The sequence below is a fragment of the Mastigoproctus giganteus genome, chromosome 2 (assembly GCF_048544385.1).
Source record: "Mastigoproctus giganteus isolate SK-2022 chromosome 2, ASM4854438v1, whole genome shotgun sequence".
NCBI classification, from domain to species: Eukaryota; Metazoa; Arthropoda; class Arachnida; order Uropygi; family Thelyphonidae; genus Mastigoproctus; species Mastigoproctus giganteus.
In genome coordinates this window covers 196,995,166-197,021,203 of record NC_143576.1, presented here as the reverse complement: position 1 = coordinate 197,021,203, position 26,038 = coordinate 196,995,166, and the positions used below count along the sequence as shown (strand labels likewise).

Here is a 26,038-nt window from a genome sequence, read left to right as displayed (position 1 = left end):
CCCGACCCCCGTAAATATACCGTAACCATGACAACCGATCGACTACACCGGATCGAATGTCGGGTCTGTTTTTTGCCACCCGGTTCTAATTTATGAAATTCGGTCCTCGCCCACCTGCTCGCTCGTTGAAGTCGACGCGAAAACCTTGAGACCGTTTGGAATTCCGACCTAAAATACCCTTCCACACATCACTGCCCCGTGACAGGTAGGATGAGAAACACCCACTTGGCCGCAACTTCTGCACGAGGTGCCAAATGACGAGTTTCCAAAATAAGCCGACGACGCTCGCAGCCACCGTGAAGTGACAAAGAGGCAAGTGAAGAAAGAGATGGAGAACGATGATTTACGACGATAAGATTGAAAAGGAAGCGCAGATAAAGTTCCGGAGTCGGGACACACGTTTCACCTTCGCTCTTTGATTGACACGCTCGAACGACCTACGAAATAAATTCGACGTGCTTGCCGCAAAGGTATTCGAAGGTTTCGCTGTTCTTTTGGACTTCCTTTCATTCGCTGCCTGCACCAACAGATTTCATTAATGAGCAAATTAGCACCTACTTCCAGTCACGTGTTAATGACGTAATGTGTTGCAAACAATATAGTAAACCGACAACAATTGAGTCCACCAGCTGATTTCATTAATGAGCCAATTAGCAGTTACTTCTGGTCACGTGTTCCTTACAAAACTGTGTTGTAAACAATAGATGAAACTGACAACAATTGAGTGCACCAGCTGATTTCATTTATCAGCAAATTAGCAGTTGCTTCCAGTCACGTGTTCATGATTGAGTTGTGCTGTAAACAATAGGTAAAATTAACAACAATTGAGTGCACCAGCTAATTTCTTTAATAAACCAATTAGCAGTTACTTCCAGTCACGTGTTCATGACGAAGTTGTGTCATAAACAATAAGTGAAACTGACAACTAAGTGCACCAGCTAGTTTCATTAATGAGCAAATTAACAGCTACTTCCAGTCACGTGTTCATGGCGAAACTGTGTTGTAAACAATAGAGTAAACTGACAACATTTGAGTCCACCAGCTGATTTCATTAATGGGCCAATTAGCAGTTACTTCTGGTCACGTGTTCCTTACAAAACTGTGTTGCAAACGATAGATGAAACTGACAACAATTGAGTGCACAAGCTGATTTCATTAATGTGCCAATTAGCAGTTGCTTCCAGTCACGTGTTCATTACAAAACTGTGTTGTAAACAATAGATGAAACTGACGACAATTGAGTGCACCAGCTGATTTCATTAATCAGCAAATTAGCAGCTACTTCCAGTCACGTGTTGATGATGTAGCTGCGTTGTTAACAATAGATGAAACTGACAACAATTGAACGCACCAGCTGATTTCATTAAAAGCAAATTAACAGTTACTTCCAGTCGCGTGTTGATGACTTAGCTGTTTTATAAACAATAGGTGAAATTAACAACTGGAGTTACGCATGCTGTCACGTGACTTTACAACATTGAGAACTGATATTAGCGGGAAATCGACTGTGGTTGTGCAGATGACAATCTATTAATTAAGCTTAAGTGGAATTATTAATAATTAGCGCAAATTAATGAATTTAATATTTGATAAATAGGGCATATTCGCAATTGCTTTCATACGCACGCATTTACGTTGTAGAGACAAGAGTGTTCTGGCTCCTTAAAAGAAAGAAAAAAAGAGTTTTGTGAATGGACTGGCCGATTAAATGGAGTAAATATTTGCGTACCGAACTTTCCTTCAATGTTTAAGACGATGATCTTTAAAATAGTCTCGAACCTCGAGAGTGGGCGAGATCTCTTGGATGACTGTTTAAAAATAATGCCCCCCAAATGCTTTGTATAAACAAGGCACACGAGGGCTCTTTTGTGTTGGCGCCATTAAGTGTTTAGCGACAATTATCACCACCTGGCGGTGTGTCAGTTACTTACTGAAGCTGTGCGCGTGGACGGCGAGAAATGATACCCGATATGCGCGTAATTTGTCTAAATGGTGGACAAATTGGGATACTTGTTTCCGCACTTGTCATTTCCAGGGTGGGGAGGTCACAGTTGGTTCTGTTTTTCCCTCTCCCCAAAATCAAAGAGGAAAGAAGGAATGTAGACAAAAGTCTGGGGGAACGTTTGAAGTTAAGAAGGCGCGGTAAATTATGTCTGTTAGTCACAGTCTACTTAGCTGTAAGTGTGTTCTTTGAAAGGAGGCAGGGAAGTGGCAGTTAAAGAGGGAGAAAAAGGGGAAAATAATCTCGCCACGTGTGTCTTCTGCGTGGCTTGGTGGATATTGCTGGTACAAAGAAACAAAGAAAGAATATTGCTAACGATAATCCAGTATCACACTAAAACACACAAACAATAGTAATTCTCTCTCACTATCTCTCTCGCTCTCCTTTTAGTCTCTCTCTCTGACAATCTGTCTATCTTCTTTCCCTCAACCAAAACCAATACCACACGCGCATGTCTTACCAGTCCACCGCAGACATGAAGAGCCACAGAAGAATTTTCGTTGTCGCTCACTCCTCCGCTGTACAGACAGCTTCCTGCACTGTCGTGCAGCTGTTCTACCTTCGTACGTTTTCCCTTATCTCCTTCACTATCGCCGTGACTACGACGGTAGACTCTAAATCCCGGAGCTAGCAGGTCGTCCGTCGGTGACAGTGCTAGGTGAAAGGTTTCACCGAAGCCCCTCAGGGAATAGTAGATCTTATTAGCTTTCTTTGTGTGGCGCTTAATTCTTCTCGATTTGTCTCGAGGATGTTCAGGATGAAGAATGTTAGTGAGAAAGTTGCCAGATTCGTCAACTCGCGCAGGAAAAACCGTTTCGTGATCTGGAAAGAAACAAAGACAGAGTTAAGAAAGAATGGTACTCATTATCGACTAATTAGCGAAATCACTGTCTAGTCAGGCTCAGAATATTTAAGGTAATCAAAAATCTCCATTTATTTTTCAAAAAGAACTTACCGATGATTAAATCCTTATCATTTTCAATTGGAACGGAACTAACGTAGGAAACCTGTGACTTTACCTGGCAGAAAAGAAACAAAGACTCGTATATACCATTCATGAAATGAAAATAACAACAACAACAACAACAATAATAATAATAATAATAATGGTTTCTGATTATAAAATTTTAATTTTAGAATCAGAAACGTTTTATTTTAATATAAATTAAAATTTTAATATAAATTTTAAAAGTTTTAAATTTAATAATTTAAAATTTAAAAAATATATTTAAATTTAAAAAAATATTTTTGAAACTTTAAACAGTTTAATTTAATTTATATTTAAAATTTATAATCAAATTAATATTTTAATTAAAACATTCAACTAAAGAAACTTTTTAATTTAGCATAATAAATTAAAAATAAAGTAATTAATAAAAGACAGTAAACTTTTAAATTTTATTCATAATCAATTAATATTATTAAAGTTTCATCCAAATTTTCTTCTGCAACCTTTTACATGTAGTTGAGAAACTTGAAAATAATCCTCCGTTCTTTAAGCGAACAACGACCATACATTATGGGAACTTTAATTATGACCACTCTATACATTTATTTATTTAAATCTTCTTCAGTTTTTCAGTCTTCTGAAGGGAGCATGTAGCTTCCTTCAGAAGACTGAAGGTCCGATTTTAATAAAATTTCGCTTGTTTTCGACAGATCTTTTTAACAAGTTCAAAATATAAAAATTCACGAAAGTCTGTCCACAGGGATTCGACATGCGGATGGACACTGTGAAGACGCGTCTAAAAAGTGACCAGGAGATCTAAAAGAAGTTACGATGAAGATATAAACTCCTCTGGCCACCTTGGGCTAAATTAAAGTATACGATAGTTCATATTGAGTCCAAGACGTGCAGAAAAGTAGGCAAAGGTGTTACACGTCCTGGGTTTTGTCTGGTTGTTTACAATTAGAATCAAGGCGTGAGAAGTCAATAAACCTTATTTTTAAATTGAGTGTGAACGGTTTGCCTACTTTGTGAGATGAGAAACCCGATTTTCTTGGAACAAAAGCTACGCAACTCACTCCCGAGTTTGATTAGCTAGCCCATAATTTTTTTTCTGCACTGTCCAAAGTCCATTAACTCGAGTTCTTTTCTATGTGGATTGAGTGACAGACAGCAGGACACTGTCCCATGGACTACCCACGAGAGATTCGAATAATAATAATAACAATAATAAGCTTTGTCCTTGCACGGTGGATATAACACTGTCTTTCCCATCCACCGTGGGCAGAAACGGTCTGGGTCCGAATCCCGTCAATGACGCGAACTTTTCTCGCAACGTGGCTGACTTAACCGGCCTCAAGTGAGAGTCGTATAGTTTTCTAGCTTTTTTTTTTAACCAGATTGAATAGTTTTTCTATACAGACAGACAGACAGACAATAATAAACTTTTATATAATGTCAAGAGAAATACGTGAAAGGTTTAAGAAAATGGTTGATTGCAACTGACCAAGATGACTGAAAGTGTTACCACAACTACATCCCATGACCAGAGACATATTGACATTCCCGCTTTTTTCTCTTTACTTTTAAATGGATACAAAGTTTGCACGTACATTTGACATTAGACCTATTAAAACAAGCTCAATTTATGAACTCCAAGATAATGAGTCTCCACTTTATCTGAGTTTATTTCTTGTTTAGAATTGCAGTCCTCAGACATGCTTTCTTTGATGATAATCTGGCATCTCATCACTCAGGCCATGTGTAACTTGCTGATAGGTGTAAGATAGAAGTAAGCTTTTATAATCGCGTATTTATTCTAGTGAGTGACTTAGGCTGACCTCTGGGCACGACTTGATATATCATCGAGGGATGTTCGGAGAGGAAATAAGAAATCACTTTCTTATATCTCCTCGTGCAGCAACAGCCCAGCACAGAGGTTGTAAGGATGCCTTGTTGAAAGATATGATGATGATTCATAGAGAGGTTTTTATAGTAGCCAAATTCATCTTTCATCTTATTATTCTTTCTGTAATTCTCTGATGGAGTTTTAGAATCGTCGTCTTGATAAACAGTGTTCTATCAAAAACTCCTGAATTTTCAGGAGTTTTTAAATATTTTATGGTGATTCCAAACAGGTTTTCGAAATAACAGAACTGTAGTAACTTGGATGATTATGAAGACAGACCAAAGTAGTCGATTATCGGATTTGTATTTCCATAGGTTATTTTCAGGAGACACTTTATTATGTAGGTATACTTGCCACACACGTGGCATTCTGGCGGTTAATTTTATAATAGTAGCTTGGCTAATGTGGGGGGTGGGAAAAAAATGGATGATATATATATTTTTTTATTTATATTTTAATTATTATTTGTTCCCTTATATGAGTTTGTCCACCTTATTTTAATTTCCCCACTTACACATCTGACTTTACTTTACAGGAGAATTCCAAATTCAAGGGAACTTCTCAATTAATTATAATTCCCTTTGGAAGGGCTGAGTGTTCAGGAATAACAAACAACACATTTTAATAAGCAACAAAGTTTGTTTACATATATATATATATACAACATAATATGCAATTGAATAAAAAAACATGTAATATGCATACAAAGCTAAATATAGGATACCTTGCATATATTATTCTTATATTAACAATCAATATGCCATTTTCTTCATTATACTCTGTGTTCTCACCATTCTGTTACAATAACTGAAGACCAATCTTAATTTTCCTAAAGTCTCTATTTGTTATTAGTCTTTCAGTTGGACCAACAATTCTTCATCAATACAAACACTATATATTCAATTGTCTATCCTTAAAACATAATCAAACCTTCTCATATAAACTTTATTATCCATTCATTTATCTATCTTAGAACCAACAATTCTTCATCAATACAAACACTATATATTCAATTATTTATCCTTAAAACATTCAATTATCTAATTGAATTCAATTCAATTATCTATCTTTGAACCAACAATTCTTCATTAATACAATCACTATATACAATTATCTATCCTTAAAACATTATAAAACCTTCTCATATTAACTTTACTATCCTCCTAACACATTATATAATCATTTGACAACAATCTAATCTATTACTTATCTTTTGTTTATCTTGCATTCTACAATAGCCTTTTTTACATAATTAAACTCTGTTTGTATATCTATAATTTACTTCAGAGATAATTTATCTATCAATTTTCTTCTAGTGCTACCACTCTTTTTCATTTTAATTAATCACTATACTGTTTCCTAACAGTCCTTATTAACTTACATTACTTACTATTACCTTTTTTCTTTCCTTTCCGGGGAGGTTTCAAACTTCCATTTTTGGCTCACTGAGGTTCTCCTTCATCTGCTTTCACCTGGAACTGCTATAGATAATTATCAGGAACTCCTTGCTGCATGGATCTGGCGTCCTTCCTCCACTTTATTATGCTACCTTCCATTCACTGCTTCCTTCCTTCTCATTCAGCTACTAATTCCGAGTTTTCGCTCCTTCACGAGCTACTGATTCTGCGGATTTCGCTCCTCCATCGAGCTACTAATTCTGCAGTTTCGCTCCTCCATCGAGCTACTAATTCTGCAGTTTTCGCTCTTTTTTCTCCACCTTATTAAAACCTTTCACAAGGAGAAAGCTCATAGGGGCTACCCTCGCTTTTTCCGCTCCACCTATTAAAACTCTTTCCAGAAGAAAACGTCCCAGGGCGCTACCCTTCTCATTTTTCCAACACGACCGAACGCTCAAATGTTAACTGACACATATTTTCTACTACAACAGAACTCTCAACTGTACATGTTACTAACCCATTTTTACCTATATCGACGAAAAACCCAACTGTCTGTTCTAACTCATTTTTACAACTCTGACAAGAATCTCGACTTTGTCATTCTTAACTCGTTTCCCCAAACACCCACAAGAATCTCACTTTGTCTTCCCCTAACTCATTTTCGTAAACACCCGCATAAAGCTCAACTGCGGGGTCTGACGCCTAACTCATTTCCATAACCATCCACCATAATGCTCAACTGCGGGGTCTCACGTCTAACTCATTTCCATAACCATTCACCTAATGCTCAACTGCGGGATCTGACCTCTCTCCCCCTCTTCACTCACTTTTTGTTCATCTCAATTTCTGTACCGCCTACATATGTCAAATCCGCTCTAATTTTCAGTTAACCAATCTTATTCATTTTATCAACTTTCCCTATTTTCTATTCGTCCTTTGAAATTTCTCAAGCTGTATGTATCTTCAGAGCTAATTTTAATCTTTCTCACGGTGTCCGTTTAGTGCCCTATCCCTTCTTATTTTGAGAACTCTGTAAAATTTCTCAGGCTGTCAGTACCTTTGAAGTCAGCCGCTTATAGTTACACTGTGGTAGCCTAATTTCTCACGATCTAACAACTTTGCCATCACGACAGCCAGCCTTAAATCTAATTCCCAGCATTTCGTTCCGTATATACTATCTTCTCTTCTCCAGGTGTCACGATTAAAGAAATGTCCTGACAGTAGCATGTTCCACGGCGCTATTGTTTACCAGATTTGCCACCTTCTGCTAATAGCAGTAGTTACGCGCTTCTATTGTTTTGGTTTGTCTGTGTGAGCTGGGAATCGAGTGTACCCAGGTTGCTAATAGCTTTCCACTTACCGCTCCCCTTGTACAGACGTTGTCTAATTTAATCCCTTGACTTGTAAGGTTCGCTCCCCCATATTGCCATTTCCTAATCTTTATTTTACATAAATCTCACTTTTTTTTTTTTTTAAATATTAAACATGTAAGATTTTACCTCTTACACTAACATTATTCCAAGCGATCTGCAAGGTTTCCCATAAATTTTGTGAAGATGAGCAGACTTTACGGTCTATATGATCCCATAAAAGCTCTATTGGGTTTAAGTCAGGCGACAGTTGATCGCCTCATATAAACTCTACGCTTGGATAAAAAGTTTCAAATTTGGATTCATCCGTCCATAGTATGTTTTTGCGCACTTCAAGTTGTCCAATTTTGCTAGCCCTTTGCCCAAGTCAACCGTTTCTTTCGATTTTCCGGCTTTAATAAAGGTTTTTCGGACAGCTACACGACCATGAAGTCCTGCTTGTTTAAGACGAAGTTTTACAGTGGATGTAGACCCAGGAGTTTCTCTGTTCCTATTGAGCTCAGTTCAGATTCATAGTTTTTCCTTTAAACTATCTGTCTCCTTGAATAATCGAATAGTTTGTACTCCTTTAAATGATATACATAGCAGCCCAATTATACAATTTTTTGCCAATACTTCTCATTATACGGAGTTATAATAGCAGTTCTTTTTTAATCACTCATTTCCTTATTTCTTGACCTTATTTCTGAACACCCGAACTTACACCAAACAGTCTTTCTGAATGACGGGTGTTCGATTTTATAAGTTACAGCTCTTACTCCTCAATTTATATTATTGAAAAAAACACTAGAATCATCTGCAATCTTCTATAATATTGAAAGAATACTTCCACTTTTAGAACATTCTGAAATCATCTACAATGGTCAGGAATCTTCCAACGTTCTACCACATTCAGGAGTCTTCTACACCTTTCTGGAATATTTCAAATATTCTAGAAATTTCTTACATGTTATTTATGTTTTTTATTCTGTTTTAATAAACACTTTGAAAATGTGATTCCAAAATTTAGACGGGAGTGCAAGTGAATCTCATAAAATGGCTGCTAACTAGGAATTTGTTTCAAAGAACAAATATAGAGGGAATAAATGTAGAAGGGTTGATTCAGCGAGAACTTAAGTTGGGTTGGAATAGAGCATGTTGATTGATGAGCTTGTTTGGAGTGGTTCGCACCACCTCCAGATGTCGAATGTTGTTCCACGGTAAGGCCTTTGAAATTTTTACCGAATTAGCAGAAGTAGAGAAATAAATAACTCCCAGGAGTGAAAGAAAATGCCTATTTCTCGAATGAAGAATAATATTTTTATAATGCAATATATATATATGAATGAAAGAAGTTCTTTCATGTACGGTAGAAACAAAATCAAACGGTGGGAATGTGTTTGGAAATCTTGAATCTGGCTTAAGTGGTTCAAGTTTTCCTCTTTTTTTTTTAAATTTTTCTACAAATTAGAAATAAAATAGTCGCATAATAATTCTATAAATTGGATACTCGTGCAGAAATAAATTATATATATATTTCGTACATTTTTTCGGTAATATTATATAATATGTTTATAATAATTTTAATTTTTCTAATATTTTCGTAACTTTAATTTATAATACTTTTTATAATAACTAATTTAATTTTTAGATTTTGTACAAAAATAAATTTTATAATAATTCATTAAAATACTTTGGAGGTTGAGCCCAAAGAACCAGGAGCTTCTTTGCTACAGCACAAGGAATAAATAGATACTGGTACTAATAGAGTACAAAAACAATAGACCAACAATACTCCCACTGCCCCACGTAAAAACACAAATACAGCACATTCATGAACGGCCTAGTCCTTGGGCTTTTAGAAAATATTATAATGAGCGTTCATTGAATCAGTCAAGGAAACAGGGCTGTAATTTATTGGCGTAGAATACACACAAACAATGTTCTACTTGAACTCTTAAGATCTAGAAGGTCATTTTACGTATGTGAGCATTTTTATTAAGTACTTGAACAAAGATAACGTTGTACTCTGAAGAAATGTTTATGAAAGATCTACGAGTACAAACCAACCTAAAGCTAAGTTTATTAACACTTATTTTTTCGAAGGAACCATTAACAAGACTTCCTCTGATTTTGTGATACATTGTAGAAGTTTATTATACTTTATATTAGTCATATTCATTCTTTGCAGAGTTGATTGAGCTTAAAGTACATCTCTCTCTCTCTCTGTAAGTGAACTTGGTTATCACAAAGCGGAAACCAGAGGGCGAGGTATGCTCGGAAAAGACCTGAATCATCACGAACCTGCTTCTTAAAGCATTAATGTACAGATAAGGAAACGAAGAAGAAGAAAGGGGAAAGAAAACAAATTACAGTGCCTGAGATATTTAAGCAATGCCTGAATGGTAATATATCAAACGTTGGTCCCTCTTGACTGCCAGAAACATATAGAAACTGAACGACATCACGCACATTCAACTATCACACACGTTTAAGGCGTGGTCCGATGTGAATTGCAGGTCAGAGTTCAGCTGTGTGTTTCTTGGCTGCGGAGGCCTCCGTAATCACGCGTAAGGTCGTGAATTCATCAGTAGGTCAACTGGTGGCACGACGTAGGGGGTGATTATAGAGTCATCAGAAGGACACAGTTCTCCATCTAAGTTCTGCCATGGGCCCACTGGAACATCACATCTTGGAGATAAGTTATCCGTCTTAAGAGACAGTTCGACATCTTCGTATGCTAACGGAGAAGTGGCCAAGAGACAAAGTGCACACTTACTTCGTTTTTAAATGACACTACCGGTGATTTATAGATGTGATAAAGCACGTTTTCACATTAGAAATAGTCTCCGGGATTAGTCAACAGCTAATAGCAGTATCTGGAAATTGCGACAATCAAAAGAGTTACGTGAGAAAAGATAATAACAGCCCTGTCCTAAGAAAGGATGGAAGTGGGGGTTAATTAGTTCCTGCCCTGGGAGGCTGAGAGCGAAAGAGGGTCTAGTACCCTGTTTATACTCTTCAGCAAAAAAAAAAGCATCGGTTAATGATGATTATTTCATCTGCTTTATAAATGATTCTCGGTCTCTTTCGGGTTTTTCATCCAGCAAACAGAAAATCGACCATAGAACACACGCAATTCACAGACAATATATACGAAGCAACTAGTCATTTAAGAAATTATTCAATAGCAATTTATTTTTAGGACAAAATACATCTTAATTGTACTTTGCAGGTTTAATAAGACGTATTAACAGTGAGTAGTAAAGCGTCGGTGCGGACGCAAACTCTATGTGCTCCGTGTTTGCGTTTAATAGTGAAAGAAATTCTTTATGAACAGTTCCATGTGTAGTATCTACACGATCCTAAGGATACCAGTTACATAGTGATACTCTTCGTTGACCTGTGCCTTAATCAGGTAATTATATATTAATATTTTTATATGAATAGTAATTGTACTATGGATACTGACCACAAAACCGCCTGACCTTGTTTCAAGGTTATCGTTGATCCTGCATGAATACAGCTATTTGACCAGTTAGCTTCAGGAGTCGAAAACGGCCACTACCCTTCCTCGGGGATTTTTATAATCTTTTAATTCAAGAATTACAGGAAGCTGCTTGCTAACGGCAATGATGACTAAGAACACAACACTCACATTAACTGCTGGGACATGTGACCTCTGTCATACTTCTGCAGACGAAACCTTAATCTGCAGCAAATCAAAGCACAGAATATGCCTGTTATGCTCGGGGTATTCAAGCCTCTCTCGCTTGTCACTGAACAAAAGGAAAGGGTTTCTGGGAAAATGTTGTGTAAAGGGAAAAGAAATAGGAACCACAGCAACGACCAGTAGGAAGGATAACACCCCCCCTCCGCGAAGAGAAGACAATGCATCGGTAGAAATACTTAATACTTTGGAAGAGGGCAATTCCGTAACCCCTCACCGTTTCACCGATATGCAAATTAATGACCTCCAGAATAAAGAAAGTAATTTGGATCAGGAAGGTAGACTTCATTCAGAATATGAGCGAGACCGGACAAATGACCCACCCAGCGATGGTAAGGGAAAAGCCACGAGCTCACAAACGCAGCCTGACACCGCTATTATAAACAAATCGTGTTGTTGTCATATCTGTCCTGACAACTGCCAAAATGCCGGTCGTAGCTGCTCCGTACACGCAGAGCCCCGTGATGTCGTGAGTGAACAGACACACACCTCACATCTCAGCAACCTGAATAGCCTTAGCAGCATAATAGCGGAAGCATTTACGCAATTTGTTTACCCTGCTGCTATGCAGGCTGAAGAGCATATGCACAATTTAGAGGAGAAATTTCCAAAAATTTATGAATGCTTATCCACTCTACTCAGTATAAACCAAGAGCTTCGCGCACAGAACGAGGTAATTAGAAAGGAAATGAGCGTATTGAAAAACGAGATGATAGATCTGAAGAGCAATGTTATGCTTTCTGACAGATCCGCATTGACATCATTTCTGCGGGCTCCTCAGACCTCAAAACTAGCTAGCAGAGATGGTGACACTGTATCTCCTCAATTGGGAAAAGATTGTGTTGAACGTGTATCCTTCCCGACAACTAGCTCTGGCGTTGAAGCGATAAACCGACTAAAAGGAGCAGTCGCTAACACGCCGCCTATTACTGTCTGTGAGCGTAATAGAGGAACAAGATACTGCATTGAACACCCCTCTGAGAAAGCTAAATCATAAGTAAATGTGCTCAAGCTAAACCCGCCCAAGGAAACAAACGGTGTTCATGTGCCACCCGACCAAGTAAGTCCTGATCAGTACAGAAACCAAAATGCCACATCACACGCCCTTGAAGTGCACGCAGAAATTCACTCGTCACTTAGTCCTAAACAAACCCGGGCCACTATCAGGTCTGCCACCAACTTGGTATTGGGCGCCAAACCGGAAATTGCCCAGACTACCAATCAAAACAGTTCGAATAGGAAGAAAAACACTTGGACGGGAACTGCACTAGTTTCGAAGGTTCAGCCTTTCAAACCGGTTGGATCATCACCTCGACTCTCCCCAAGCAGTTTGTTTGTATCGCGTTTGGCCCCGGACACGTCAGTAAAACTCGTCACTGATGAACTGTTTGAGGAACTCCAGTTGGATATAAAGATTCAGAAACTGAATACTCGTAGCACATCTTATGCTTCTTTTCGCATCTATTGTGACAGAAGCCAGTTTGAAAGGATTGGGACGTGTACCAAATGGCCCCTCGGCACCATCATCAGGCCATTTTATGAAACACGAAGCAAAAAAAGAAGCGATACCCTCAAATACCCCTGAGAGGTGTCCACGACAGTCCAGGCTCTGACTAGACGATGTATTTCTATTCCCAACTAACAACCGAATTGCTCTACATGGGATTGGCCATAGCAAAAAGGTAATTCCGTATTTCGCCCTTAACATACCTACAGAAAAGAGACACTCAACGGTGACTGAAAACCACTCAAAATCTCCGTCATCTCTATCTCCAAATTTTACGATCCCTGTCCTGGTTTCAACATATCGAAAACCAGCAAGGCATCACAGACGGACCAGACAGTGTACATCCCTCATCAAGGTCAGGAGACCAGCTTCATTCCAACTCCTATTTCAAAATGTGCGATCCATGAGGAATAAATTGAATGAAGTTGAGGAGCTCTTGCTGTCCAGTTCAATGGACGTTGTTTGCTTCGCAGAAACATGGCTTGATCCCAGTGAAGCAACATTTTCTTCTACTTGGCCTGCAGGATATCAGATGGTGTGTACGTCTAGAGAAAACCGCAGAGGAGGAGGAGTAGCAATTTTGTTCAATGAGCAGGTATTTTCTATCCTCCACTCAGTATCGAGCCAGTCCGATTCTTTCGAGGCAGTACTAGTCACACTAAAACCTAAAAACAACAACAGCCAGAACGTTTCTCTCGACATTGCCACAGTGTATATCCCACCAGTTCCAGACGCACAAGTAGTTGATGAACTCCTCAATTGGCTGATTAACCATCTCCATTCATCACTGAAGCATATCGTGTGTGGGGATTTCAATCTCCCAAATACCCTGGGGAGCCTCAAGAGAAGACTGAGTCAGCATTTAGACATATTAGGTCTTAAGCCGGTGAGCACACCACCCACTAGAGGTGAAAGCACATTGGACCTCGCGTTCGCGTCAGCAAATTGTGTAGCTAATCAAAACCCGACAAGCAACATACAGTCTGATCATAACCCCATCATTCTCTCTGTGCAAACAGAAATGCCCATCACTTCTGGCAGGAGGAAAGTCACAGCCAAAACTATTACAGCGCCCAAATACCTCGATCCTGAAAGGTGTGTTTATGCAGCCCAGTCAATCCCATGGGATGTACTTGAGGAATGCGACCCTGAACTCGGAATCGACCTAATGACAAGATGGATAGCTACTATCTCTCTCAATTCTGCAACAAAGAAGCTAACCATTACAGAGCATTCAAGGGCCTGGTGGAGTGCAAAAGTCTCTGAAAGCTTCCACGTCAAACAGAACATGCACAAGCGGTGGAAAAACTCCGGCTCACCCTTGGACAGAACTGCATTCTCCCGAGCTAGGGCTCTTTTTATTAAGAACAAGAGGGAGGCAATAAAACTTCACCTAGAGGCTACCATAAATAAAGGGAAGCCCTTCCATAGAAACAAATCAGAGGACGCCATCCACTCACTCAATCTGAGCAGTTGGCTCGACCACATAACTAGGTTTGCGGCTCAACCAGAATCCACTACACCAATGGAATTACCAATCAATCCGATTTCAACTGACCTCTTAAATTCAGTTCAACTCACCAAATATCAACTGATTGATGCAATAAATAGTTTAGCACCTACGGCCGCATCCGGCGCAGATGGGATTCCTCAGTTTATGCTGAAATGCCTCAGTACATTTATTGTTGATTCCATTCTGTCGTTATTCAACAAAATCCTTCATCAAAAATTCTTCCCTCCTATGTGGCATGTCTATCTAGTAAGACCGCTGCCCAAATTACGCTCTGCTTCTCAGCCCAGTCACTTCCGGCCTATTTCTTCTGCATCAAGCCTATTAAAGATATTTGAGAAAGCTCTTCTGAAAACGTTAACCACCCAAATAATGCCACATCAACCACCGCAGATCCACTATGCCACCCGGTCAAGATCCACCGCTACAAATCTAGTCAGTACCACTACCAAGATCCTCGAGGCATTTGAGCACGGTTCGGAAATCACCGTTACTTATATCGACGTCCAGGCAGCATGTGATTCTGTATCCGTTCACGCGTTGGTAAGGCTATTACGTGAGTATTACCTCATTGGCGGAGACGTGCTCTGGTTCATTCAGTCAATGCTTGGGAATAGGACTATTATTGTTCGCGATGCCAATCGGCGCTACACCAGAACTATTACAGCTGGAGTCCCACAAGGTGGGGTCCTCTCTGGTATTCTGTTCTCAGCTGTTCTTCTGCCTTTCGTGACGGGCCGAACTGATATTATCACCTTCGCTGATGATATAAAGCTGTTCACTCCTATCAACCCCGAAGACACTGCTGACTAGACAAATGTCTTAATCGAGCATAAAATCCAGAACCTCGAGGCCTTCCTCTCCGGTTTCGGCCTTCACATCAATCCTGGGAAGTCGAAACAGTTGACTTTCTCGCTCAAACGTAACCCAACGATGGTGCAACCCAATATAAGAGGATCCGCGATTTCTGCTGTTCAGCAACACACCGATCTGGGCGTTATCTTTGACCAGAAGCTCTCCTTTCTACGACACATAGACCACCTGCAAATAAAGTTCTGTCGACTCCGGGTATGCTTAAGCAACAACTTATGCATGTCCATGACCAGGCCGTTGGGTGCAGATATATTAAGACATGTGTCTATCCGGTCATTCTTTATGGAGCAGACGTCTGGACCTCAACTGCCGCATCGCATCTAAGACGGATTTTTGCAGGCGAATTTTGGCTATTGAAGTGGGCCACATGGAAATTCCGGCTTCCCCCTGCACAAAGGACCACCCAGATGGCAGCAGCTCTAAACATCAGACGTCTTCCTGCCATTATCCATGAGAGAAGACTCGTCTTTTCTGTAAAAATGATGGTTGGCATTATTTCGGAACCAGCCTTCTGGGCTAACTGCGGTTGGAGGACCCCAGTCCCAAGCCTTCGGGCCAATCCAGTCCTCCAGGCCACCCCAAACCGGTTAAAGTTATCCTATCGCTTCCTACCTGTGCAAATGCTGCAGTACATATACTCCTTGGATGGCGACCTCTACAAGTTCGCATTGGATAAAAAATACAGGCAGAACTTACTCCATCCACTTCCTTCTCAGGACCACGTCACAGGACACTAGGACCTGCTCCCAAGGACCTGTCCATCACTCCCGTGGATCCCTCACTAAATGTTCCAACTTTCTGCGGCTGCTCAGATGAATCCAGCACTGTAAAAGGACTGCTCCCTGGAGAATAATTGAACATGTTGACACGCTGTTGTGTATATATGCTCATATGTAAATTTAACATCTGTTGTGTATATATGTTCATATGTAAATTTTTCATTCGGTTTCCTACACTTGTATAATTAGTAATATTATTTTTTTCTCTTATCTCATCCTTGTTTATCACAGTGTATTAGCCTTTACTGTAATATTGTATTAGCCTCTGTAACCTTATATTAGACTTTGTAACCTTATATTAGACTTTGTAACCTTGTATTAGCCTTTACTGTAAACCCCTGGCTTTTAGCCGTGAAGGGTATTGTGTACGGCATGTGCGTTTGTATGCAATAAAGAGTTCTTCTTCTTCTGTATAAAAAGTTGTGGAAGTGTGGGAGTCCATTTATTAGAGGTCTAACGTCTGAATCGTTCCATATTCAGTGTCTATTGCTAAAACTCTGCAACGTGACCCCTTCAACAGCTCATATACAAAAGAAGACAATACGAATGAGCCCTGTACTATCTTCATAGTTTTAACCGGCTTTACCCGTATCTTGCCAGCAGGGAAAGATGAAGGTAGGCATTTATCAAAGAACAGTTTTATGGCTCCACGCGTCAGTTGAACACGCAAGGCGACGTGGAGATGGTCGGCTTATGAAATAAATTCTAAAATTGATAATCTGCAGAGAAAGATAAATTATAAAAACGTCCTCCGGGTAGATAAGATGCTCTTCAGAGAGAGAGAGAGAGAGAGGTACTGGTTTGAAGACTGCGTTGCGATAAAGAGAAAGATAGGACAAAAGAATACAATCCTATCAGCACAAGGAATGGTATTTACACTCACGTAATAATATGTTCTCGCCTTGCTCTCGCTCATCCACCTTTATCAACCATGATCTCTCTCTCTTTTTTACATACAGACATTTTAGATCATTCCAGCTCTTCCCCCCCCCCCCCCCCGGGTATTATGATGATGGGCGTTTATGATGATGAGGGGCGATTACTAGGGGTGTGAAAAGTCTTCGCTGCTATATTTAGTACGGTTGAGTACAGCTGGCGCTTCCAAGTTCGAAGAAATATGAAGGTAAGTTTAGATTTAAGAAAGATATAAGTTCAAAAGTTCGCCACAATAATTATATGGAGATTATTTTAGCAGCAATTACTTGCATCTAGAGAGGGAGGCGGTGTAAAGTCTATTTATAGTATCTTGATAAGCTATGAAGTGAATGCCTTCTATTAAAAGAAGTTTATTATCTCCAAATAGCGTGCTCTGCCTTTAGAAGATTCATTTGGTCTTAACCATATACCGATGGTTATTAGTTTAGTAAACTAGTGGCTCGAAGCTGTCCATCAGTAACTCCCATTTAGACACGATGCTCTTTTTGACAAATGGCAGCAGTTTGAATACGTTTCTCTCTTTTACAAATGGCAGCAGTCGACAGCTGTTGGTAATACTTAATCGAAATCATGCACGCTTTGATCATTACATGTATTCTTGAGAATTATCGTAAGGGATTTCATGACAACTCCTGTTTCGTGTGTGTGCTTTTAGCTTAAGTTTGCGGGATAATTTATGCTGCTAATTGACTACAGAAAAACGGGTTTTCAATGCCAACTCTGTCTGTGCGGTTAATACAGTACATTACAGCTAACGAAGTGGAGTAACTACAACGTTCTCCATTGCTCAGCGTGAGAATGACGGGGCGTCAAGGCCAAGATGTTTAAAGAACCGTCCAAAGCAGGTGTCTTCAGGTCGATCGCTGAAGTAAAGCGTTTGCCAGCAGATTTAGCGCGACATCGCTGCATTCGCACGATTATAGAATTTGGGTGAGGCAAACAGTTTAAGAAAGCTGAAAATTTGTAACATAAATCACAAAATTTGAGCCGTTGGACTACTGATGATCGGCACTAGGCAGTTGACAACGACAACCGGTGTATTCAGTTTCCATCAATCCTACGTTGTACTCGTACAACGTAGCATTAGTTTTTACCAAACAGCCAGACTAAACGCTATTTCGAAAGTAGTAAATTCTAACCATAAAAGCATTTTCATGGTCAGAGTTCAAAGCTCATTGTCTGAAAGTCAATTTCTGACTTCTAACCAATGACATCATGTTTGTGCTAGTTAAGTTGGTTATACAGTTTTTAGGAGCATCAACAACTTAGTTCCTATTGCGCTGTATATAATATGTGTGCAAATTGCGTGCGTTCTGTGGTCGATTTGCTGTTTGCTGAACGAAAAATCAACGTTCCAGGGAGAAAAAACCATGCTGCCCTCGCCTGAGACCAACTAATTCAGCCACGCTGCGAAAAAGATCGATAAAAATTTCTGCCGTTATTGACGAGATTGGAACTCAGATATTTTCTACCCGTTGTGGGGAGGACGGTGATTATACCAACTGTGCTACCCACGAGGGCTCATATTGGTGCCTCTTCAAGGCTAGGTGGTTGTTTCGAATAAGCAGTTAAGTGACTAAGGCGAGTGAGTCAGGTGAAATCTTTAACTTACTGTTAACAGAAATAAACTCAGTTGATGGCATGGGAACAAGATGTGGTGCGAGGGGAAAGATTGCAGCTGGTTGTCCCAATTTTTGTATTTCATAGATTTTGAATAAACGCATAAAATTTAGAAAAAAATATCACATAGATTCATGATCGAGGTAAGAAACCGGTGTATTATAATGAAAAGGATGCTATATGAATCTGAAAATATAGAAACAACATCGTAATTGGATTATTATTGGATTCTTCGTATTTTGTGGAATTTTAACTTTCTTATTGTTAACGTGGATCAATAAATCGAACAAATATGTCCCAAGATAATTCAGTATTAGCTTATAAAGATTTATTAAATAATAAGTTTGTTGAAGGAATGTATCTTATAATTATGTACATCTATTAAATATATCTATTGGATATATATATATAATAGAAGTAGCAGAGTACAAGTTGAAAGTGTATTTTTAAAGAGCTAAATTTAACCGGAGTAAGTTATGAATCAATTGCTACACACACGCCTACTATCTCACGTTGGACAGCGTGTATCCATTAGCCTTTCGGAACAAATGGTCCAGCAGCTATCACTCAAAGTCGTTCCATTTTTGTTTATCTTAAAGAGATCCACGTTTTCAGTGACATTCCTCCTTCGCGTCGAAGATATATGACCTCGTAATCCTATAAATAAAGGCATGTAAGTTTTTGGTATAGCTACGTCTGTACCAAAGTACGCTACCTCATATCACCTTGAGCTTAAATTCGAACTGTGAATCACATGCTAATTTTGTCTGTTCTTTTCCCCTCTAGTTCAGTAATGAACAACTTCTTGTTGGAAAATGGTTACAGAAAGGAACTTTCCATTCTGTGTGTTTTCTACGCTCCTTTTCAACTATCTTTCAGCTATAAGTAGGCACCAGGGTTATTGGAAACGTACGTGGAAAAAATTTTGGCAGCAATCCACATTAATTTATAAAATTCGTCCTCAAATTAAATAGTATTGTGGAGTATTGTGGCATTCAGTATAAAATTAGTATACTTATTCACCTATAGGAAAAACGGGTGGGGATGTATACCCATTCTAACTGATTCGTCTAATTTTACAATTTACTTGCTTGAAGTGAAATACAGATATGACGTTGTAAGGTTGTTTAGCTACAGACAACTTCGACACACAACTCAGGGAATTCAAATAAGTTCCAATTGCTGGTTTTTTTTTTTTTTTTTTTTTTTTTTTTGTTGGTGAAAAGGCAACTCAACTCACAAGGGGTTAATTCATCTGGAATCGCGTTTGTCGTATTTTCTATACCAAAATAAGGCATGAATATGAATTCGCATTTTCATTAGTTATATTTTATATTTTTAAGAAGTAGTCTTCTTAAGATTCTCAATTTATTGATTAATTTTCATTGTTGGTAAATTAAAATAGTATTTAAACGGAAATCATGCTCCAGCTAGAGCAGCAAAGCAACGGGCAATGTGATTCTCCTACGAATCACAGCCTAACAAAATGTGCAACTTGTGCAATGTTCGCCGAACTTTCTGGAACAGGACATTATACAGCCACTGGGATGTGTTTGTTCGTGTTCAGTGCAGAGAGCGTAAAGAAACTAGGCGCAAGCTGAGCATTCTGATGGGCGTTTATAACAGTTTGAAGAGTAAAATAGATGCCCTCAATGGAATTAAAATGAGGGGGGACATCAAGTTCTCAGCTGTCCAACTTAACTCCAGAGCTCATACTTATGAATCAGATAACAGAGCGGTAATCTCCAAAGCAGAATGCGTTGGTCCCACAGGAGTGGTTGTTGTCTGTGACTCTATTGTCAGGAAAACGGGAAATATGTTGTGCAAGAAGGATGGGTGGAATAGGACCAGGGGTGTCTGTCAGGGGCAAAAGTTGATGACGTTGTAGAGCAGATATCTTCTTTTAAGGGCACAAATGGTGATATTATTGTACACGTCGACACTAATGATATTAAGAGCGAGAGATCTGAGAACCCACTTAACAAGTACAGGGCAATGTTGGGAAAAAGTCGTGAGCTAGGATTGAATTTGAAATTATCTGCAATTTTGCCCAGACTCGATAGGATGGAGTATATGTTGAAAGCCTTGTCAATAAATTCGGCCCTGGAGAGAATGTGCAAGGTTCATGGGGTAGAATTTTTCTCAGCGTGATCTGTGCTTGTTAACAGGAGAGACTGTTTTTTACGGGGATGGGATACACTTAATTAGAGGGGGTGCAAAAATATTTTCTGATACTATCGAGGGATGATAGGTGAGCTGGAGAACAACTAGATTGGGGGGATACACAGAATAATAGATTAACTAGAGCCGTAGGCAGAGGTGAAGTGATTCTTGCACTGTTTCTATCAGAAAATGCAGCAGCCTGGAAAGCAAAGGTGTCGGGGATTTCGGCCGTGCTGTGGGTCATCATGGAACCAGTGAATTGATGGGTTGTGTAAGAGTAAGTAAGAAAAGGACATGTGCATGTACATTTGCATATACACTAATGCTAGGAGCATTGTAAATAAATTTGATGTATTTGAAGTCATCAAATGCACACATTGTAGGGATAGCAGAGACATGATGTTTCTCATAATTTTCATTTTTTCTCATGGGTCTTCCTGATTTTTTCCCCATGGGTTCATCACATAAGTGATGCTGAATTTGAATATGGAGAGTACAATGTATACAGGAAAGACGGACAGGACAGGAGGGGTGGAGGGATTATGCTCTTAGTAAAGAAGCATATTAAATCTAAGGCAGTGCATCTAGTCAACATGGGTGACCAGTGCAATGTTGAGTTTCTCTGGTGTAATATAAGCACTGAGAAAACAAATTGAGAGTAGAAGCTATACGCCTAATGATGTGATGACTATTCGAAACAGCCATACAGAGAAATGGAATCGGCCAGCAAATCTGAATGTCTTACAATGGAGGATTTTAACTTTCCAGATGCTGACTAGAATTTGTGGGTTGGTCGCTCACACACTAACAAGGTTTTATAGATTTCTTGGATGACTGTTTCTACAGCAGCATATTAGAGAGACAAAAAGAGGAAGTAATACTCTTGATCGTCAAGGTCGAGGGTGCCGAAGTCAGGCGCGAGCGTGCATCAGTACAAGTGCCTTGAGTGACTGGGATTCAAGCCAGTGACTGTTAAATACGGTGCTGTTTCTCGCATTCTCTGTATTTTTGTGAACTCCTCTGACCGTGTGGTCATCCTGGAGTATAAACAGAAAATGTATTATTATTATTTTTATTATTATTATTATTATCTGGTTATTAGCAGTGATTCTTCATGATTTAAGAATCTGCAGATAAAGGAACCACTAGATGACAGGATCACAGTGCACTGATGTGGGATTTACTTAAAGATGTAACTACCATGAAGGGTAAAGGGAAGGGTTTTTGCTTTTGTAAAGGTCACTACAATAGTCTCAGACAGTTTTTAAATTCTATGCAGCGAGACCAATCGATGGTGTTACCAAAAGCACATTCAGGGAAGTAATCAAACAAGTCACTAGGCTCTTCATACCAACGAAGAAATACTGTTCAAGACTTAGACCTAAAACCATACTTGTGTTCAAGACTTAGACCTAAATGGATATAAGATAAATTATTGATATACGTGGTAGAGAAGAAAAGTTCATGAGATGCATATAGACTATCAGGTGATACAGAAGCCTATGGTAGATATAAATTAGTCTGTAACAAAATCACAAAGGAGGTTAAACAAACTAAGGCAGATTATGAAACGTCTCTGGCGAAGAATGCTATAAAAAGCAGCAAAGGCTTTTATACTTATATTGAAGGGGTTGAATCACATTGGGCCACTTGATATCAATGGGTTCACTGCTTTTTACCCTGCTCAGGTTGCTGACAAATTAAATAGCTATTTTGAATCCACATTCACACATGAGGAATTCTTTACGAGAGGGAGGATGTCAGAAGTTTAAATTCCAATGGGGAGCTAAATGGAACCACTAGGATGGGATGTCAACTGGGATGTGTGAATGTATCCCCAATTCATAAAGGGGGGGATCAAAAGGTGGCACGAACAATTACAGAGAGTAGTCATTAGTCATAACTGAAAGGAACGTGGATGAGAAACTGTTGAGTATGGACATAAAAAACAAGTCACCTTGGGTGAATGGAACCTATCCAATTATATTAAGGGAGGCAGCAAAGGAGAGGAGCATAATTATGAGAGCATTCTTGGATTCAGGGGAGGTCCCTATGGACTGGGATGTGCGAATGTATCCCCAATTCATAAAGGGGGATCAAAAGGTGACATGAACAATTACAGACCTGACAGCTCAACATCTGTTCCAGGGAAATTAATGAAGCCCCTGTTCAAAAATTAATGCACGATTATCTGAACAAGTATACTGCAGTCACAACATGGATTTATTAAGGGGTGATATTGCCAACCCAATCTGATAGGTTACTATAATGCTGTAACCAAGGAACTGGATACAAAAAGTAATTTTGATATCATATACTTGGATTTCAGGACGGATTTTGATACTGTTGCACATAAAAGACTGCTGCATAAACTGGAGCAATATGGCATAAGGGCAAGTTACTGCTATGGATAAAGGAATGGTTAAGTGGAAGAAGACAGAGAGTAATCATCTGTGGGCGCTGCTCTTCCTGGACTAATGTTATCAGTGGAGTCCCCCAGGGTTCAATTCTGGGTCCATCCTTGTTTTCGATATTTATTAATGATATTAATGAAGGGATATCAGGCTTAATGTCAAAGTTTGCAGATGATACCAAGGTTGGCAGGATGGTTAACGACAGTAATGACGGTATGCTACTGCAACCAGATTTAGAAAAATTAGGTCGATAGGGCAGTTGAAGTTTAACGTTGACAAATGCAAGTTACTGCATATGGGTAGGAATGATCTCGGAGTAACTTATTAACTGTGTGGAATTGCATTCAAGGTAGTAGAAAATGAAAAGACCTGAGTATAATTGTGCAGTCAAATATGAAATTCTCTGAGCAGTACAGACCTTCTGCCAGAAAAGGCCATGGGGCTTTGTCAATGATATACAGAAACTTTGCTAGTAGAGATAAGGAAATGATAATCCCTTTGTACAAGGCCATGGTTAAGCAGCATCTTGAGTACTGCATACAGGTCTGAAGGCCTCACTTTAGGAAGAATATAGATGGAAAGATTGCAGAGAAGGGCAACCATATTAGTGAGGGGGAACTAAAGGGTGCTCTTACATAGAAATGATTCAGTTCTGCAAATTGTAGAGTCTGGAGACTAGGCACCTGCGGGGTGATCTGATTGAGATGTTTAAGGCCTCGAATGGATTAAGTAACCTTAATGTGAATGGCATTCTTCCTCTTGCTGAGACTACACACATAAGGGGAGGGGTATAAATTTAAGTTTGGGAAGGATGGTTGCAGGATAGATGTGTGGAAGTTTGCCTTCAGCCAGCGAGTAGTTGATTGTTGGAATTGGCTTCCATCTGTTGTTGTGTAAGTGGATGGTTTGTATAAATTGTATGTGTGTGTGTGTGTGTGTGTGTGTGTGTGTGTGTGTGTGTGTGTGAGAGTGTGAGAGAGAGAGAGAGAGAGAGAGAGAGAGAGAGAAAGAGGGAGAGATGTCATTACTTTCTAAGTTGACTCTAAAAATTTTCGACGTTGGCTTTTTAGAATATTCTGATACATTTGAAGTTGTTAATGGATTTTTATATTATGAAATCATAATTATTTAGATTACCCTACTGTGTTTTAAACATTCTTAAAGAAATACATGACATTTTTGGGATATCACTGTCTCCCACTTCCTTTCCCTTGAATCACATATCCCCTTAAAGGACTAAAGGTTTGAAACACTAACGTAACATATCACCTCAACTAATACACGTTTCAGCAGTCACTGATGGCACGCCTGTGATAAATGAGCAGCAAAGTTAATTAATTTCCTCGAAGGAGCTGCTAAACAATCTCTGACATCGTGGAAAAGCAAGAAAAAAAACGAAAGAACTTCACGCTTCAAGACGATTTTGACCCGTACTGTCAAGTGATTTGACGAGGTCGGCATTGGGAGCGAATGCATCATTTAATTTCGACAGGGGGCCTTCCGTCTTATCTTAGTCAGAGGTAGAGCACGTGAGCCAACCACCCTAATCTGTTGTTAAAGTTTTTTTTTTTTTTTTCACATAACGTTTTAGCTCAAGAAATTGCTATGTAAGAAAAGAACTTTTTCTTTTTAAGCAGGGATAATCAAACTTCCATAAATACCAATTGTCAACCGTTAATCAATATTTACGCAAACAAAATTATTGTTCAGTGTCCTAATTAATTCATTTACAGAGCGAATACAATCTCAAGCAACTCAAGTTCTGTTGGACCTTATTATTATACTTATAGTGGGCCTAAGTTCTTTGATCGTTTATCCTTCTTCGAAATATTTTTCGCAAAGCGGCAGCCTTTTCAACTGGTGGATTAAATTGTTACTATACATCATCAGGAGGACCTTCACGGACAAAGTAAGTAGTTAATCTTTCCGCCGTGAAGAATATAAAAGTAATCGCTTTTCTTAAGATCAGAAAACACCTTCCTTAAGTCTCCTGCTATTTGTCTCATTTATCGCAGGTGGACAGCGATCAAGATAGCGTGTCTCGTTTCTCTACACTCGAGCTATTCCTTTCTGATCCATAACATGTTTGGCCAATGGCGGCTGTGATATTAATGGCATTTTAATGTTTCTTTCATGGACCTACTGCGTCTCCTCGCCCACACTTAAAGGTAGATCTCGCGATAAGAGGGCCATCTGGTAGTATAGAATAAGCAGCCAAACCCACTATGTTATAGCTGTCCTGGATAGAAGCTGTATCATGAACTCTTGTCACCTCCGCCCTGGCCAGTGGCGATAAATGTGGTAATATGGGAGTCAGACGTGTCTAATGAACTGGGAAAACTTTTTGATGAGCAAAGTCCGATTCGTTAAAACTTCATATACTTTCCCTAAACTGTCCTTCAGGTTATGGTTCAACTATTGCGAGAGTTTTATTATAGAATTCATGTTAACTTTATGTTTTTCTTCTTTTTTATTTACTGAAAATTTTAATGGTCTGTCTTTATTATGTGGTTAATGGTTATTGAGGAAAGTGTTAATACACGGGGTCTAACACAATGGTTGATGTTAAACGTGCATAAAGGCTGGGAAAAGCAATTTATTGATCAAAATTTTTGTCACGAAATATTCGTACTCTTCGCCTCACTATTGGTTTAAAAACATTTCAAAGATAAAATTATTGGAATGGTAATCGTGCATTAATTCCAACACACAGAGTTAATTTGGGTACTCTCCTACATGATATAATTGATCTTTATGAAACGGCATGTAAGCAATTACGAGAATATCAATAGATCTCCACTTCTGAAAATTATATGAAAAATAATAGAGATCCATAAGGCTTAAGATGAGTCAAATTAAATTGTAAGAAGGCGTTTTTTATTTATCGTCCGTCTAGAATCAAC

General features: G+C 39.1%; 1 protein-coding gene across 1 annotated transcript in view; it reads right to left on the bottom strand.

Moving 5' to 3' along the window:
* LOC150089894 (A disintegrin and metalloproteinase with thrombospondin motifs 16-like) overlaps positions 1-26,038 on the bottom strand; it is a 93,038-nt gene that overhangs the window by 49,208 nt on the left and 17,792 nt on the right. Inside the window, exons 2-3 of the mRNA XM_090389692.1 lie at positions 2,958-3,021; positions 2,463-2,824 (exon numbers count right to left, since the gene is read on the bottom strand). Of these exons, the coding sequence (XP_090245818.1) occupies positions 2,463-2,824; positions 2,958-3,021 (426 nt within the window). The remainder of the gene's footprint in view (positions 1-2,462; positions 2,825-2,957; positions 3,022-26,038) is intronic.